Source organism: Amia ocellicauda, chromosome 2, assembly GCF_036373705.1.
Source record: "Amia ocellicauda isolate fAmiCal2 chromosome 2, fAmiCal2.hap1, whole genome shotgun sequence".
Lineage (NCBI taxonomy): Eukaryota > Metazoa > Chordata > Actinopteri > Amiiformes > Amiidae > Amia > Amia ocellicauda.
Genome location: NC_089851.1, coordinates 20191830 through 20210301, shown reverse-complemented (window position 1 = coordinate 20210301; position 18472 = coordinate 20191830). Strand labels below are relative to the sequence as shown.

The window sequence follows — 18472 nt, the reverse complement described above, 5'->3', positions numbered from 1 at the left end:
CTCTGAGTAATGGCCTGAGACTGTGTATCAATTCGTCATGTATTTTTTCAAGTTGGCATGCCCCACTTGCTTGGAATGTGACAATAGTATTAATAACAGTACTGCTATTTCTCTGTTTTTGCAATCTTTTGCAAAATGAGATTGAAAAATAAAGGTATTCATTGAAATATCTGGGTGTTCCATATATTGGTTAATTGAGAGTGTCTTTAGTAAAAGATTCCACACAAAATCATTTGTATACCAAAATAAGTGTATTTACAAGGTAAAAGTGGTAAAATTGTCCAAAACATCTGAATACTTCAAGAAAATACCTGTAGAAAGTATTGTTTAACAGCTGATTGGTTTAGAATGGTTTTATGATATCTAAAGTTAGGTGTCAGAAGATTACTGCATTGCACAGTGTGAAGTGATGGTTGAGATGAACTGAGAAAAACTGTGCTGGGTTTTATCCCAGACAGAAATAGTTTTAAATGAGCTGCTAAATTTGTAAATGGTTATTATTCCACCATTCAATATGTAGTAAATATATTTACAATCTGTACAATTATAATTAACAAACAGATGGGGTAAACCTCAACATGTGATCTAAGCATACATGAAGACAACATTTCACATCCAGATATCCATGCCAAGCTGCACTGTGAAGGTATTGTCTAGAGACACCATAAATCTCAGATGGCTAGCAAGGTGGAAAAAAATAAAAACAAAAGCGTTTCACCCCACAGGGAATAAGCAGAGATGGTACCATGGGAGTTTATCAGGCTGTATGCTAATAAGCCTGAAACATATTGGAATATACCTTTTACAAAGCTTGTGCTTATAGTAAACCAGTATGATGCAATGAAGAAGGTTTGATTTGAGGCAGTCAAGACCTGTCATTTGTAAAATACTATCTAAATAAAGAAAAGACAAAAGTGTCCCACAGGACAGCAGGCGTGTATTACAGTACATGTTTCAGGATCCGTTTAATGACTTCTAATATAATAATAATAATAATAATAATAATAATAATAATAATAATAATAATAATAATAATAATAATAATAATAATAATAAAGTAACAGCTTTGCAGAAGGCTTAAAAAGCAACAACTTATTAATTTGGCAAGAATAAGAATAATAATTAAAAAAATGCATCCATATGATTTAATATTAATATCCCATGACTCAAAAAAACGCGTATTCATATAAATAAGCGACTCTTTAATCTCTGCTTATTTAATGTTCCAAACAGACATACAAAATAAAGGGTGAAGTTATTGCTATGCATCTGTATGTGGACACGTTTCAAAAGACAGGTACATTTTCATTACTTCAACCAAACAAGTGTCAGTACTAGTGTAATTGGGCATTTTGTAAGTTTAGTAGGGCATCGCCCAATACAGTACCCTACTAGTTTATGTATTGCTTTGGTGTTTATCTGATGAATTGCCTTTAATGCATCATTAGACTCGAGCAGCAGTTCAAGCGTATCTGCGCGGCTCCACCAATGAGATCGCAGGGATTGTGCAGATCTGCGCAAACCTGCGGACAACTGCGCAGCAAGAACGCGACCTGTTTCTCCATAGCAACCAGCTCGGCTTGTATTCTAAACAGCGGGCGCGCGAGGTGCTCCTGCACGCATGTGCGCCTGCGCAGAAATGCCTTGGAGTTTTCCTCCATAAAATAGAAGGACGGAAAGTGTACAAAGTGCTTTTAAAAGGTAGGATACATACTTCAAACGGCTCCGAGTTCTCTTTGAATCGTGTTTGTTTTTATGTGTCATTGCGACAGTGTGGGTGACAATGTGTCTTAAGTTGGCGATTGTTTAATAATGACTCGCATTAATAAATCGATATTAAATTAATTATCATGACATGAACTGACTTGATATGTATGTAATTTAAACTTCAGCTGGTTGTTTATGTACGTAGGCGACAACCATGGCATGTGGCCCAGTCCAAGTAATGTGAAAACTCGAATAATGAAAATAATTCATGTTATTCAGGATGTACACCTACATCTATTCCTTTCACTTTTGGCGATGAGTCACTTTAGCCAAATAAATAAATACCTTATTTATTTGTGTGTGTATGTGTGTGTTACTTTCAGTTTGTGTTAGGACTGGCAGGACTTCTTAGTGTCTTTCAAAGTGTGGTTCTGTCTGTGTGAAACTCACTGCCACAAATACACAAGTGCACCACTGTGGGCTGCAGCTCCAGAAAGAGATTTGTGTAACTCTGAGGTCTCTGTCTCTGGACAATACCCCCAAATTCATAACACACATTAACTTAAATATGTATGATCAAGTGTGTGGAAGGAGGTCAACTTTAAGTGTCCATTCCCATGTCAAGTTTCCAATACAATCTTGGACAGTATTTCAGTCATGGTGACCCTCTGATGCATTTTTTCATTCATTTTTTAGATGAAAACAACAATGTTGCTTTGGGACATTTTATAAATAGCCTATCATTTTAAGATGTTGCCTAAATGCACATTTCAACAAATATGCAGGCAGTAGCCAGGCTTTGACCAGTACAAAACCGATCTTCCTTGAAGTGCAGCAAAAATACAACAATGTTTTGTATGACAGTAAAATGTGATGCAAGTGTAAAGTTTCTAGACTGAAATAAATACTTTAAATGAAGCTTAAATTATGCAGCAAGGTGAAACACAACTCTGCAGTGCTCAGTCTCAGCACTGCTCTCTGTGCAGGCCAATCTCATTCTCCTGTGCTATACTTTAGATAAACCTGACCTGAAAAAAGACCACATTTCCTTCATTACTTGTTTTTAATCTGTGTATCATTTATAGATGGACTAACATGTTATTCATGTGGCATTTATTATGTTTAAAAAATTACATGGGAAAACTTGTTGTTTAAAAAAGCTCTTTACTTTCCTTGATTTGCATTCTATGAATTTGGGCTACACATTTACATGTTTTTATTATTATGTAACTCTTAAGTACGGAACTGTTCCCCACTAACAGGAAACTGCATTAATTGACTCCTGTCTCTGAAGTGCTGTGGGCTGCTGATGCTAGTTGGTGTTGAATAGGCACAGGAAGCCCGTTTCAATCCGTCATCAGCCTTCATGTTAGTCTCTCCTTGCCCCTGATGCCCTACGATCAACTGTAGGAAACTCTAGTGTCAGGAGTGTGATTGTGTGTTGTCTTCATTCTTTGATAAATGGTCAAGAAAAGGCTTTACCCAGCCTCAATTCTCCCAGTGAGTCTGTACCAGCAGTGCCCTTTATGCTACATCCAGTTTACTTTGTTACTTCATTTAATGAATTAATAGAGAGACCCGAGAGCAGGGTGGTGTCTCTGTGTGGTGGTAATGAAGCTCACGTATGCACAGGGATATTTTCATGATAAAAGCACTCAAGAGTTTCAGATGTCTGTAGGTCAGGCCAGCAGCACAATCTCTGGGGTATTTAAATAAACACCCTTTTATTCTACTCCTGTTCTGGGAATATGTTAACCCTCATAACACAAATTGAGCCAGTATGTGTTCCACCTTTGCCTTCTAATGTTTGTTTTTAGTTATAATAATAGTTAATATATTTGACCTGTAATGCAAATTTATTTAAGGATTTCTTCCCCAGTAAATAAGTATTTGCTGTTTATTTGTTATACTGTTTGAAGTAGCTTTTCAAAATTGAAATATGAGTATGGAAGTGGAAAATTATATTTATGTTGTGTACTTAAATGTTTCGGGTAGCCCTTTAACTTAAGCATTGTGATTTAGGCTGATTTAATTATGTTATTTTATGCTTTTCTACTGTGCCGTTATAATTGTAGCCCATTTATTTCACAGACTTTTTCACCATTTTTCACAATGACAACTGCTTGATTGAAGCTGAAAATACTTCTGAGAATTATTTCCACTAGATCACCCATGATGGTTCGTCTTAATGTGGATCTGATTGCTAAGAGCAGTGTTCACAAACAGAACAAAAGAAATGAGTCCCTCGGACAGTACCTCAAGAAACTGACTCACTTAAATTTTTCCAACAAGAACATCGAAGATATTGTAAGTAGCAGACTTACCAGTGTTCATCGCAGACTCAATGTATGTAATGCAGCAAAGTCGACCGTTGTATCTGTATATTACTGTTAGTAAATATTCATAAGTTGTTAAAATACATAACTGATTAATCTAAGACTAGTGCTAATCTATGAAACCAGCACTTCATTTTTAACTACTGAATCAGGTGTTCTCTAAGAGCTTTATAATGTGCTTTATGCTTTTATTTTTTAATTACTGTTACAAAGTGTTTGGACTGGAATTAACTAAATGCGACTATCTCTTGTTTCTTGTAGGATGACCTGTCTATGTGCAAAAACCTGACAGTCCTGTACTTGTATGACAATCAAATAACCCAGATCTGCAACCTGGGTTTCGCTTCCAACCTCACCCACCTGTATATGCAGAACAACAATATTACACACATAGAGAACCTGTCGTTCCTGCTGCGGCTTTCCAAACTGTGAGTATGAAGAGCAGCTCCTTAGATCCATTGAGATGAGAACAGACCATCTGTATAGACCAGAAACTCTGGAAACCTCCTTACCAACCGATGATACGCATTATTACCATTGTTGAAAAACTAAGCATCTGGAAAAGCAGTTAAATGGCACAATACTAAACTGTTTACATTCTACATCAGTTAGAAGTCTTATGACCATTTTTCCATTAAACCTTCAATATGATCACTAATATATCAGCTGTCTTAGAAGATTTAAGATGCTAGCTTTGCGTACTGTTTTACATTTTGAAAATTAGTTTTTTAATTTTTCTAAAAAGTGTCAGTAAGTGTAGAAAAGTCCTGTAAACTCCTTCAATGTGTGTGACTAGGTGTAGAATATGCAGCCTTCTTTAACCTCTCAGTACAGTTTATGTAGGTGTATTGTCCTGCAAGTGCCGTGTTGAGGGCTGTCTGTGCGCCTCTCTCAGGTACCTGGGCGGTAACTGCATCACCGTGGTGGAGGGGCTGGAGGAGCTGAAGGACCTGAGGGAGCTGCATGTCGACAGCCAGAGGCTGCCCCCTGGAGAGAAGCTGCTGTTTGATCCCAGGACCCTCCACGCCATCGCTGTAAGGCTGATTGACTGACTGATTCCTCCTCTGTTGTCTAGGCTCATGTTGTTTCAGAAAGGGCGATCGCTGAGGCTAAGGATCCATTCAGTTGATTTACATACATGCATCCATTTATAGATAACGAATTAATCTTCTATTATAAAAATAATCAGTTTTAGTAGTGTAACTTTAATAAAGGCATTAAGGTTCACAGGAACTTCATCTTATTGTTTTATTAATGAAATGTAAGCATTTCCAATACAAACTTACGTGTGTTTGTGTGAATATCATCTATATTTATATGGATTATTTACTTTATAATATGATTCATCCAAATGCTTTACTTGCTAATGAATCTGACTAAACTAAAATTATCCCAATTTCAGTGTTACACTGATTCATTTTCAACAGAATAAAACAAGGTAACAAAGTCTGCTGGCTATTTAATTTAATCATTAAAGTGAAATAATATGCCTCAACAGAACATATTTTTCCACCCTAAATGCAAGTAATAAATATCTGTCTACACAGCAGGCTAATACAAAAATGAATCAACAAAAGTACAAGTTAACAAGTACAAGAACACAAAATATCACAGCTGGGTGAAATGTCATAAAACAATTATAAGTTGCTGCTTCCAGTCTAAAACCCCTGAAATTAGATTTTTGTTTTTATTCACAAGAGCAACTTTTCCTGCTGTTCTGACTGATATTTAGATTACATATTTAATTATTTGTGTATTTATATATTTATATAATACACAACACTGTAATATACAAGATAAAATAAATGAGTTTGAATAATAAATAAATACAGTATTAAAAATAAAATGTGAGGTTGTGTTTAAGACTTTTTGTCATGTGTACTTTATATGAAAATGTTCTTAATTTGATTGCTTTAGAAAAAATACATTATTCATCAATGTAATATGAGTGTTTGAAAAATTATTTAACTATTAGTGTATTTATATTTGAAAGTTGTAAAGCCTCTTTTTAAAAATAAAAGGGCTTTATATTTTGTTATTTTATCATTTTATTTCCATACATTTTCACCTATTTTCAGAATCTCATGCCTTACCTTGTATACTTACTTACCTTTTAATCGTGGTAGTTATACATAAAATCTAATAACTAAAATACTTGTGTTGCAGAACTCTTTGTGTGTATTGAACATCAGCAACAACGGTATTGATGAAATTAATGACCTGACTGTCTTAAAGAATCTGAATCACTTTATTGCTGCAGACAATCAGCTTGATGATATAAAGGTAAACAAACTATACATTTTGACAATACATTTGTTTTTTGAAGTGACAGATTTGATTAGATCTTGAAATATTTTTTTAATCTGCTTAGATACATTACATGATGACCACACGAGTTTTTATGAACTTTGAAAATAAAAGGAAGATGTAATGAATGCTACTAATATTATTATAGTGCCAAAACATACGTGAGAAGACCAAATTATAAAATAAAATACTGGCAATGTATGTTTGTATTAAACTCATAATCTTCCATTAAATGATTTGGGTTGTTTATGGTACACCACATCTGCAAATAGTACTATAACTTAATGAGAGCCAGAGAGTGGGACTTGCAGATAAGTGGACCAATAAATAGATTTTGAAAAAGAAATCATAAGAAATGTTTTTAAAACTGTAAATGTTCTGTAAAGCACTGTAATCAGAGCACGTTTACATAATAAAGATATATTCTCCAGTGATGCGTGAAATGATATGGTGAGTGGGGAGCTAGACAACCAAACCCTGCAAGTATTCCAGAAAATTCTCTGTCTCTGTACTTGCACATAGGGTCAGAATTATTCAACAAATCAGCAGGATTTTCCCAAGGGGCTTATATGCTGACAACTTATACAAGCACATGCTTTTTTTTCTTCTTTTTTTCCAAGACTGTTTTTCCAGAGAATGATACATTCAAATTTCAACACACTTAGAGCTTTTTATGGAAGATTAATTTGCAGTAAAGATCTAGTTTCCTCTTGTAGCAGTAACCTTGACAATTGACCTTCTGTAAAACCTTTTAATTCTATTTACAGGGATGAATCTCTGGATGGTTTTTAAAGTTTGCATATTGGATGTATTAGTTGTATTAGATGTATCTAGTTGGATTAGTCTGAAGTTGTATTTGAAATTTTCAGTCACTTTCCAATGTGCTATAAAAAAAAATTCCCCTCTGTAAATCTATGGAGTTAGCTAACTTTGACAAACAATACAAATGTGACTGCACTGAGTTGCACACGGTACCTAATTGCTGTGCAGATGTCATAGCAGTCCTTCATGTTTATCAGATATCTCCTTTAATTTATACAACCTCTGGCCATTATTGATTCGGCAAAGACAGTACCCCAAAAGATCAATCCCTTCTTCGCACAATTTAGTCAGGAACCAGAGGAAAAATTATAGATTTTCTTAAATAGATTATGACAGGCAGTCAGCTGGGTGACAAATTGCTATCTGCAGACCCAGTTAGTGCTGTTGAGCTAGACACTGTGGATAGAGATCGAAGCGCTGGTCAAATACAGGTTCATAACTGGTCATCATTAGCCGAGCACAGGGCTGGTGCTGATCCAGGGGGTGCCTGCTGAGGTACACTTAGCACTTGCACGTGGAATATAATTTACTGTTCAGTATTTTGCAGCAAGCCCCTCTGAGTGACGGGCCTGACACGATCATTTATCAAAGCCGAGTGTGTGCTGCAGAGAGGGGTCCCTTTAGAACTGATTACAGATCGACTGAAAAGTGGAAGCACTTTAGTTGAGACAGGAAGGCAATGAACAATCAGAGCGTGTCCAGAGAGTAATCATATTTCCACCCTGGATTAATGTTCCTTTAGATAAACATACACTGTAGGCAACATGTTCTAGAAATGGCATTGAATGAACGTGTGAGTTACTTGATACTTGGGGACACTATTTATTAAAGCAAGCTGCTGTCCTGTTTACAAATTGGGCGAATTTGCTTTGCAGTGGTGCTGAGCTTTTTGAGTTGGCTTTTTCTTTTTTGTTTTTATTTGAAAATATACTAAAACTGCCCCTTTGAACGGTTTTTGGATGCAGTTGTTAAAAATTGTTCTTTATAATGTGCAGCATTTCTTTGTCATTTTGTAGTACATAAATGCAAGCTAATGAGAGCGTACATAAAGTATAGGAAATTAAAGTAAAGTTTTCACATGACTTACTCCCCGTGTGTGGCATCATTGAGAGGTGGGTCTGTATGACCATTGATACCACTTTAAAACAAGTTTACTAGTTCATTGTTACAGGATTGTCAGCCTGATATAGTTTCTGTCTTGATAAACACATCACCTCTGCTCTTATTCCATGACAGGAGTTAGAGATGGTGTCCAACCAGTGGCCTCAGCTATGGCGAATGGATTTGACTGGAAACCCTGTGTGTCATAAACACAAGTATAGGGACAGACTGATAACTGTGTGCAAGACCCTCGGTAAGAAAACAACTGGACAGCTACTGTTTATTCATTTTCAGAACACAGAACTGAAATAGACTAATAAGGAAGAGTATTGTTTAATTTTATTTTTGTTGTTGTTGTTGTTGTTTGAATAATTACTAAGCTTTGGTATTTTGAATAACCACCAAGGAAAATATTAATATTAAGGTTTAATGTATCAGTAATCTCATCCATCAATGTTTCCCTTCTATTTTAAAAGCATATTAAAGTCTATTTCTTTGCAGTGACTTTAATACAAGTTCTGCTTGCATTACCCCATTTATGATATTGCATAATCTTCTTAATTTCACATGCGATAAATAAATAGGACACTGACACACACACAGGCCTGGATTAAATGGGATCTTCTGCCCAACACTTGATTGCACGTTTCACCAGATGGACACTAGAGGCCTCTGGAAACCAGAAGGTTATCAATGTGACACATTTGGAATTTGTGATAGGCAGAGGGTCGATGTTTTGATTTAAACTGGGTGATAGTTCAATCTTACTGATACTAATAATACTGAGTATTATTCAGACTCAATGGGCATACTGTATGTGGGAGCGGGTTAATAATTTGCCACAGTTTTCTCTCAAATGATACACTAATATACAGTAATCAACACATTTGTATATTCAGTATACAGTTTTGCCTGGTATTTAACACACTTACTGTGAATCCTGCAGCAGCTTTGGTAAGGTATGACTGAACTAATTCTCAGTATGGTGATCATGGTAGCTCTTGATTTAACCCCCTGGGTAGGTCAAGCGTCATGAGAGGAAACTTAATTGTGCAAACAGAGCTTTGTTTTAAATGGTTAATGAATACTGTTTTAACTAATGTTTGCTTCTCGCTCTTCATTATTTCTGGAGAAAAGAAAAGATGCTACGATTAAGAAATACTAACTCAGCAGTTACAATTGATGAATTTTTGTGTTCTGTATGAAACATGCAATTAGTGGATTTTTTATTTACTTTGTTGTCTAGAGGTTCTTGATGGGAAAGAGATAAATGAACTGTCCAGGCAGTTTCTCATAAACTGGAAAGCCTCCAAAGAGGCAAAGAAGAGAAGCAAAGGTGAAGGAATAATTGCCGATCCGGCTCCCTACTCCATCTCTCGTGAGAACTCTTTTTTAAATATAGTGTGAATATCAGTAAATAGTCTTCTTGCAACATTCAGTTTATGTTTAGTGTCTATAGATAATTATAAAATTGCATAGGATAATTTATTCATCAATGATATGGATATTAAATCTATTAATATATAAAAGTTACTTTCTGTACCTCACTGGAGCAATGAGACGTATGTGTTTCAGTGCATCATAGTTTTCTTGCATTGTAATTTTTCTTCCTCTGTTATTCAACTAAAATCAAACTGTCACATATTTATTTGTTCAAGGCACAGTAAAATGTAGAAATTCTCCTTTTGTTTGTCATGTCTTTGGATTATTTGCAGGCTACGGGTTTTGTAAATCACCTGGTCAATGTCTTTCTTTCAGCCGAGTTTCAAATGGCCCCCCCTCTTGTTCCAAGTGCGTACACCTACCCGGCATTTCTGAACAGAGAAGGGGGGAGACGACCTCTAAAATCAAGACCAGGTCTCAGACGAGCTGACAACAGTGAAATAAGCTATGACATTCTGTCTCGTGAAAGGTACGCTTCAGTTAACAATATTATATCAATTACATAATTTAAAGACTGATGTCTATAAGGCTTAATATCTGAAATGTACATTACCAGTCTTCAGTGGATGGAAGAAAAGCCTGTCAATATTATTCATGTGTTTTTCCTGAATTCTTTCTAAGGGAGTTACAACCAAAACATGTTTACTGCCTGCTCATTAAATTGTTATTTTTCCTGATCATGAAAAACTGTTTTTAAATTGACTTCCTTTTTAACATGTTAGCTGCCCCAAAGGTGTATGATAAATGGAAAACACAAATAACTTGAAATTAGGTTTCAAATACAAACAATGGTTGAGATAAATATACACTGACTAATAGACTTATTTTTGCATGAGGAATTTTTTAAGAAAAGTAATAAGAGAATCTGTTAAGTCTGAAAGTTTAAATATGCAATTGTTCATATTCTTAAAAAAAAGTAAATCTTTAGGATGATGTGAGAAAAAAAGCTTAATCATCTTGTGTGAAAAAGACACTAAAGTTTAATGTTACAATTAGAGAAATTAAAAATACAATACATATCTCAGTTTGAAAAACAGAAAGAAAAATGGTCTTTAATTGGTATAAGTGATTTTAATGTAAACATGTTTCACTTAACTGCTTATTTCCTTCCCTTCGGTGTTCTTGATGAATGGCCTGTTATTTGTCAGTTGCTCGGTCTCAAAGCTTTCTTCCCCCATGCAAATAAACAGTGTTTTCTGTGCTGGCAGTAACCTAGGGGGCTGCTCTGCTGAAAGGAAAAGTGGACTTTCAGGCTGAGACCAGCTTCTACTTGCATTTAATTTTCAGTGCGCAAATAGCATTCTGTCATGGTTGGGTTCTCATGGCAGGACTTTAACATTGTGGAGAATACAGAAAGCAGTGCATCCCAGACCTCTTGTAGGACTGAAGGGTATGATTTAAGAAGCTTTGACAGAGATAATCAAAATACTGCAGAGGGTCAGCACAAATATGCAGATAAAGAGTATCTAAATTTGTTCATTTAGTGCATAGAAAAATGTGCATTTATGTGACATGGTAGCTGATACAACTGACTCAGTGGGATCATTAAATAGTTATACTGCATAAGAATGATCTGGTCTCCTCTTGTTTTGAGTTATTATTATATTTATTTGAAGTAAAAATGCATATTTATTCTTATTAACCCAAAGGAGAGACCAATACATGCATAATGTATGACAGTTACAATAACAAACGCGAAGGAACATCCGCATTGCCATGTTAAACAGAGCATAATTCAACTAAATGTTGAGTCATTAAAATGTGATGCCCTTTAGTGATATTATAATGTCATTGCAATGGCTCAATCCATGTGTAGTGTAGCTGTTTCTGTTTTACACAGTCAAAATACATTACTCATTATTATTATTATTATTATTAATATTATTATTATTATTATTATTATTATTATTATTATTATTATTATTGTGTTATTGCTGTTAAATTGGCTCCTGTAGAATATAACAGAAGTTCTTAATTATCAATGTTATTATTTTTATTATTAATAGTATTATTATTATTATTATTATTATTATTATTATTATTATTATTATTATTATTATTAATAGTAGTCTTATGACTAGTTGTAGTAACCCTGTATTCTCAGGGCATGAATGATAAAACCCTATTAAATGGCACATTCATCCTAATTAAGAACCTCTGTTATGTTCTACAGCAATGGTTATCAAACCAGTCCTGGGCCCAGTTGTTCAGAAGTAATCTGATCGGATTTCGGCTATCGAATTGATCAAATCTTGAAAATGGGTTATTCAAAAGAAAAAAAGGATTCTGAAATCGGATTAGATCACGTAATCCAGTCTTGGTTTTGATCTGGATCCAACCTTCAGTATGTGTTGTTCAAAGTTTTTAGTAGGATTTGGATCTTTGATCCAAAAAATCAGGATTATCCTGATCCCAGCAGAAGGGTGGATTCAGGGTGGATTTCAGGAACAAAATGTAATAAAACTTTAAAATTGGTCAAATAATACAACATTTGTATCATGTAGTATATATACTATATATGTATAAATATATACATTTATTTATATTTTGCACTTGATGTGTTTAACCGTTACAGTGATAAAGTAGAAAAGTAGACATTAGGCTACCTATTAAGACTTTCAGTACAGTAAAGTTAAAAAAAAAAGGATCATTCTGATCCAGATTAAACTTTTTGAACAACTGGGCCCTGGAGTCCCCCTCAATTGCTTAATTGAACCCTTAATTGAATTAACAGTTCAATTCAAGTTTCAATAAAGTAATTAAGGGCTTGGTTGCAATGAAAATCATTAGGGCAGGAGGGGCCCTAGGACTGGTTTGGGAACCACTGCTCTTCCGGGGCCAATCTAACATGTAGTTTATATGGGACTACAGCAACAATATAATAATAATTACTTTTTTGAGTTCTGATTAATTCAAGAAAGCATCAAACTAAAATTGCAACCCACAGACTTGTGTTTGATAGGAATCCCATAGCTCTGGTATGAAATATGTCAATTTTGAATTGTGCTATGGAAGCGTAACAATGAAGCAGTGCTTTAAATATTAAAACAGTCTCGGCTTTTCCCAGCTTACAAGCTCGTGGCCATCTTATGGTCCTTCACTGAAATATTGTTTATTCCACCTTTATCGCTTGGATTACTGCATGATTCAACCGGGATGTGATTTTAAACCAATTAAAGTTATCCTTCTGGTGTAACATTCTTTATATTGAAAAATAAATGCATGATTAATTATTTTAATAATAATAATAATAATAATAATAATAATAATAATAATGTGGCTGTGAATACAATTATTTACAACAATAAACAATTTAAATTAGAAACTGTTTTTGCAATTTCTTACTAGCTTCACTATATGGCTAAAAGCTGCACAGACACCCAGAGACATTTGCATAAAATGTTTATTTTTACTCCCATTACAAGAACTACACTTAAAAGAAGGTTTATTTCCAGTGCTTCTTTCACAAATAAATACATATTATTATAACACCATATCTTTCAATTGCTGTAGGTTTACGGACAGTAGTTTTCTGCTTGACTCAGTTATCAATTAAACAAACAATCATTCATAAATATGCTTCTGTCTGATAATAAATGCCTTCGTAAGAAATCACATGACCTAATCATTACCTTCAGGACTAGTTTATATTAGAACTAGCAAGATTTTTTTCTAGCAAGCAACAGAGCAGAACAAGTGTCTTGCTGGGAAAACCAACCAGGAATAAAGCTGAAAAACAAACAAGCAACTCCTGTTCGCAGGTTTAAATAGAGGTCATCGCCTGTGTTCAGGGATAGTCTTAAAATACACACAAAATTAAAAATAGTGTCTCATTCAAGCACTATTCTGAATGAAAGAACACTTGATGAACAGATTTAAACAAGAATTTGCCAACTTAAGGTGTTCCAAAAGCTATGTGATGTGAACTTGAAAGTACCTGTACACATAGTATCTCCCAGGTCAAAGGCTTGCCCTCCCAGGACTGGTGTGTGTTGTTTCAGCTACATATAATATAGCAATTTCCAGGGAGATGAATCCAAGGCACACATACAGTGACTCCTACAAACCGCATCTGGGACAATATTGCACATGCTGTAGTGAATGTTGGTCTCTATTAAGATCGTGCCTGAGCCACCAATTGCAAATGCCTAATCCTAGTACTTGATAGCATGTTTCTATTAAGTAACAGCAGTAAGTCCTCTGTCAAAAAAAGTCAAGTGTGTTTTTAATTTGTGACGGGTGGGTGGGTCAGCGCTGTGAGTTAATCCAGAGCTTGCGCTACTATTGTCTCATTTTGCTGTTCAAGCACACTGTATGAAAATCCTGGAATGTATTTGCTGGTGTTGCTCAGATTGTATTACACTGTATTTTTTTTTATTCTTTCATTCTCTTACCAGATTATTATTACACCCTTCAAGTTAGATGAGATATCGCAGTGTTTAAATAAATATGATAACTGCCTCTCAAATCGTAACCTGTGTAGGACGACCTGAGACAAAGTGTTAACTTAATTATTTTATGTCAATGAGTAGTTTTAAATTGGTAATTAGTAGTTTAAGTGGAACAAAAACCAGAAAACCCTGCAGCCCTTAAGGACCACTAATGAGTCTCTCTGCGTTATACCCAAGAGATTAAATTCGAGATTCTGTGTTACTGGAACAGATACAGTAATTATTGCTGTAATGTTTTTTTACTGGGTATTTAAGACCTAGAAAGCAACAATGTAATTTATTCATTCCACAACCTATTCATACAACTGCATAATTGAAATGTCATAATAGGTTTTTATATCTTATATTTTAATTATGTGTTTATCTTTTTGGTTGATTTTCTTTTGCTTCTTTAACATTCCACTTTGGAGTATGAAATGATTGGTAGATTTCAATTACTACTGTTTTACATGTTTGTTCATATCTGAATAATATATACAGTATATGTTTGATGCTTATTCACAGCTCAGTATTCTTTGTGGTTTTGTTTTACTTTCTAATTAATGTTTGAAATCTTGAAATCTACTAGGAATTACACTGTCTGTTGAATGATATGAATTGCATGTCCAGAATTGTGCTTGGTTTTAGGCCAAGGAAAACATTTACATGCTTGTTTTTTTATCTATAATGATACTGTATGTGACACTTGTCAAACAGGATAGAATTTCTTCTTACTAATGCAAGTGACAATAATCTCTGTAGCTTTCATTAACATTTTAGAAATGTACAATATCCAGAATATATGTACCTCTGTATAAATCACCATCTTGACTGTAGTAAGGGTTTTGCATGTGGTTATTTTGCATTGGTTTGCTTTGCGTGCGCTCATTTTCCTTATTTTGGTGGATGTTCTTGTTTTTCATCATCGATATGTTTTAAATCCACCTTTAAGAAATAGTGAGGCGCTCTGCAGAGCTGATGAGCTGTTTCTCGTGTGTTGTTGGGCAGATCGCAGAGCCTGATGGATCCAAGGAGAGTTCAGCCAGTCCGGGATGTGACAGAGTCTGCAGAGCTGCCCTCTCATTTCCCTGTGTGAGAGCTTAAACCCTGCGCCGCACACAGGAGGGCTGTGCACACTGTGAACCCAGCCTCTCTGCCTCCACAGAGAGTGTGCATCCATTGCAACACTTTCCCCTATATGTGGAGTATGTATATACAATATGTACATTACTAAGAAAGCAATACCTTTTCATATATCTGAAGTTTAGTTTCACTGATAGATTCAGATTTTAGGCAAGACAACTTCATGGCTTTGTTATGATACTGTTTATGTTACAGCCTGCTTTATTTTTTTCATTATGTGTAACATGTTTCAGTTTGTTTTTGAGATGTTGTGTTGTTGTTGTGAGAGTTATTATGTACATCCAGTACTTTCAGAAGATGATGCATCAATCTTACAGATTGTAGTTATTTAGACTTTAAAATGATTTACACATTGTTTCTATACGTGAATTCTGCACATTTATGTGTGTGTGTGTGTACTAAAACATCTATTTTACACATAAAGATCCTTCTGTGTTAATTAGGAGAGTTTGATTAATGCATTACAGTGTGCTCTTTCTTTTTTCTCATAATTATGTTTTTTTAGACATAATTAATTTTTAATACTCTGGTTGTATATTCTAAAATCACAGACTACGTCCAATTTGTGTTTCCTTTTGTTGTCTCTTTGCTAATAGGATTTATAAGTATTTCAATAAATGTCTTAATTTACACATCTATTTGACTAAAACGAAATAAAACTGATACATAAATAAATAAATACAACGTATTGAAAATAATGTTGCATTAATCCGTTTTATCATTAAGGAATTGTGATAGATTATTATTATTATTTTGCATCAAATGTATTTTTAATGAATGGAAACATTTTAAACGTTCCCGAATTATAAACCTCATTTTCGAAAATTACATAAAAAAATGTTGATAGGGGGTATATGCTTCAAGAATGATTCAAACACTGGATACTTACATGGAATAGTTTTTGCTCTGAGTTTTTTTAATTTGTAACATAATCTGTGTCTCGGTATATATAAAATAAATGGTTCAGAAGTCTATCTATCTACAGTGTAATTGAACTAACTTTTACATATACAGGATTTGACTACTGTAACATTTTCTAGTAGATGTTCATTATTTAGACCTAAAATACCGCAGGAATATCCAAATGCATAGGCATGTCTGTAAAGGATAGTAAAACACTTAATTATTGCTTTAGGATCTTCACAACAAATCACAAGGCTGATTTGATTTATTTTTTAAAGGTAATAATAAGCCGATTGTAACTTTTTGAGTTTACTGACATATATATATATATATATATATATATATATATATATATATATATATATATAAACCAGATAACCATAGGAATACATTTGATTTGATTTGAGTGAAAACATGAAATTGTATTGTGTCGTTATCATTTAGACATCTCGTAATTAATAAATCTCAATATAGTCTACTACTGAATATTGATAGATTTTCATTTTTTCGTAAATCAAAAATAACTATTGAATGCCAAACATTGGGATTGTAATGAGCATTCATTCGCGCTCCCAAACGCTCTAAATTAATCGCAATCGAAATAAGATACTACGCATATATCGTGTGCAATTGTATATTAATTGTATAAAATAGTATATACAATAATATATATTGTATCTAAATCATGTCATTCTAAAATACAATTACAAACTAGGTATAAAGAAATTAATACAAAAACGAAAATGTTCTGCCATTCCCTTTTAAAACGACTGCATCAACCAAGTGACAACAATGTTCCTGGTTAAGAAATGGTTCGTGCATGTTGTTACTGTTGTGTACGAAGTGAACTGCCGCAAATAAAATAAAACAAGGACTGTTTAATGTGTGGTAACAGCCACATATATATCCTGCCTATGTGCTATATCGGCAATGTGCGCGACGGGGCTGACAGGCCGGCAAATGATGTGACAATAATACCCGCTGAAAGACAGCAGGTCATTTAAATGGGTAATTATATTATTATTATTATTATCCACCGGCCTTAATTCCCCGCGCACCTTTGATGGAGCCCTTTAAAACAACGCGAGAATATAACCCTTGAAAGACGGAGAGTAATTAAGGAAAAAAGCTTACTTAACCTTTTTGCTTTACTTTATAATTAGTGGCCTGGAGCAATACTGTTACTTCATCCTTACAAAAACAATGTTTATTAAGACCAGTCTGAGATATACATGCTATGAATTATTCCATTCATTAATTTGCCTGGATCCCCGTTAGCGGACACTGGAAATCAGGGTGATTAATTTATGAGGCCTGCAAGAATTTCCTCCAGCTTGAGTGTTGATTACAGTTTAGGGTTTATTTATTAGCTGTTACTTGAAAATTGAGCGGCCCTACAGCTCATAAGAATGCATTCAGACCATAATAACAAATACTGTCGATTGACCTATATATATATATATATATATACACTGTATATGTGTGTCCGTAAATGTATGTATGTATGTATATAATATATATGCACTGTATATGTGTGTATGTAAATGTATGTGTGTGTGTGTATATATATATATATATATATATATATATATATATATATATATATATATGTGTGTGTGTGTGTGTGTGTGTGTGCGTGTGTGTGTGCGTAAATGTATGTGTGTGTATATATATATATATATATATATATATATATATATATATATATATATATATATATATATATATATATTTCCACAGTAGTATCCAGTAAAATTGTATATAACATGAATGTTTAGGTTTACATTAGGGTAGGTATGAATTTCAGGGAAGGTATGACCATTAGCAAATGACACCTGTTTAGACTATTTTTTGTAATATTTGAGTTGTACTAACTGAAGTAAGTGTGCCAGTTATATAACAGTCATCGTCAGCATCGCAGTCGTCGTCATTCTGCAATTTTTCCAGACACAGAAGAAATGTAAGACAGAAGACGGTATATTAGTGTATTTAATCTTTTCCCCCAGTCTGTCTCCCCCTGGTGCGCAGTATAGTACAGCATCGGTTTAAATTAAATACATAATGTAGGTGGTATACAGTTAAATATATATATATATATATATATCTCGCCTCTGGCGTTCTCTATAGGTCCCCCTTCTCCATTTAAAATAAGTTGGGAAGGGAAAGGAGCTGGGTGTCTCTCCTGCTGCCAGAGAGGTTTAAGGGCTTGTGATTAATTACTCCAAAGTGAAAGAGCTGTCAACTCTTTGTGTTGCCATTAAATTAGAGGCTCCAGAGACC

At 34.3% G+C, this 18472-nt stretch overlaps 1 protein-coding gene across 2 annotated transcripts; it reads left to right on the top strand.

Moving 5' to 3' along the window:
• The first annotated feature begins 1629 nt into the window (after nt 1-1629).
• ppp1r42 (protein phosphatase 1, regulatory subunit 42) lies at nt 1630-15947 on the top strand. 2 transcript variants are annotated; one of them, XM_066720672.1, is made up of 9 exons: nt 1630-1701; nt 3799-4014; nt 4305-4471; nt 4939-5077; nt 6210-6326; nt 8409-8526; nt 9520-9609; nt 10032-10185; nt 15155-15947. In XM_066720672.1, the coding sequence occupies exons 2-9, from the start codon at nt 3880-3882 to the stop codon at nt 15240-15242; spliced, it is 1008 nt and encodes a 335-aa protein (XP_066576769.1). In that variant the 5' UTR covers nt 1630-1701; nt 3799-3879; the 3' UTR covers nt 15243-15947. The 2 variants fall into 2 exon arrangements, with proteins under 2 accessions (XP_066576769.1, XP_066576759.1); XM_066720662.1 differs by having other exon boundaries at nt 9520-9651.
• The last annotated feature ends 2525 nt before the right edge of the window (nt 15948-18472 follow it).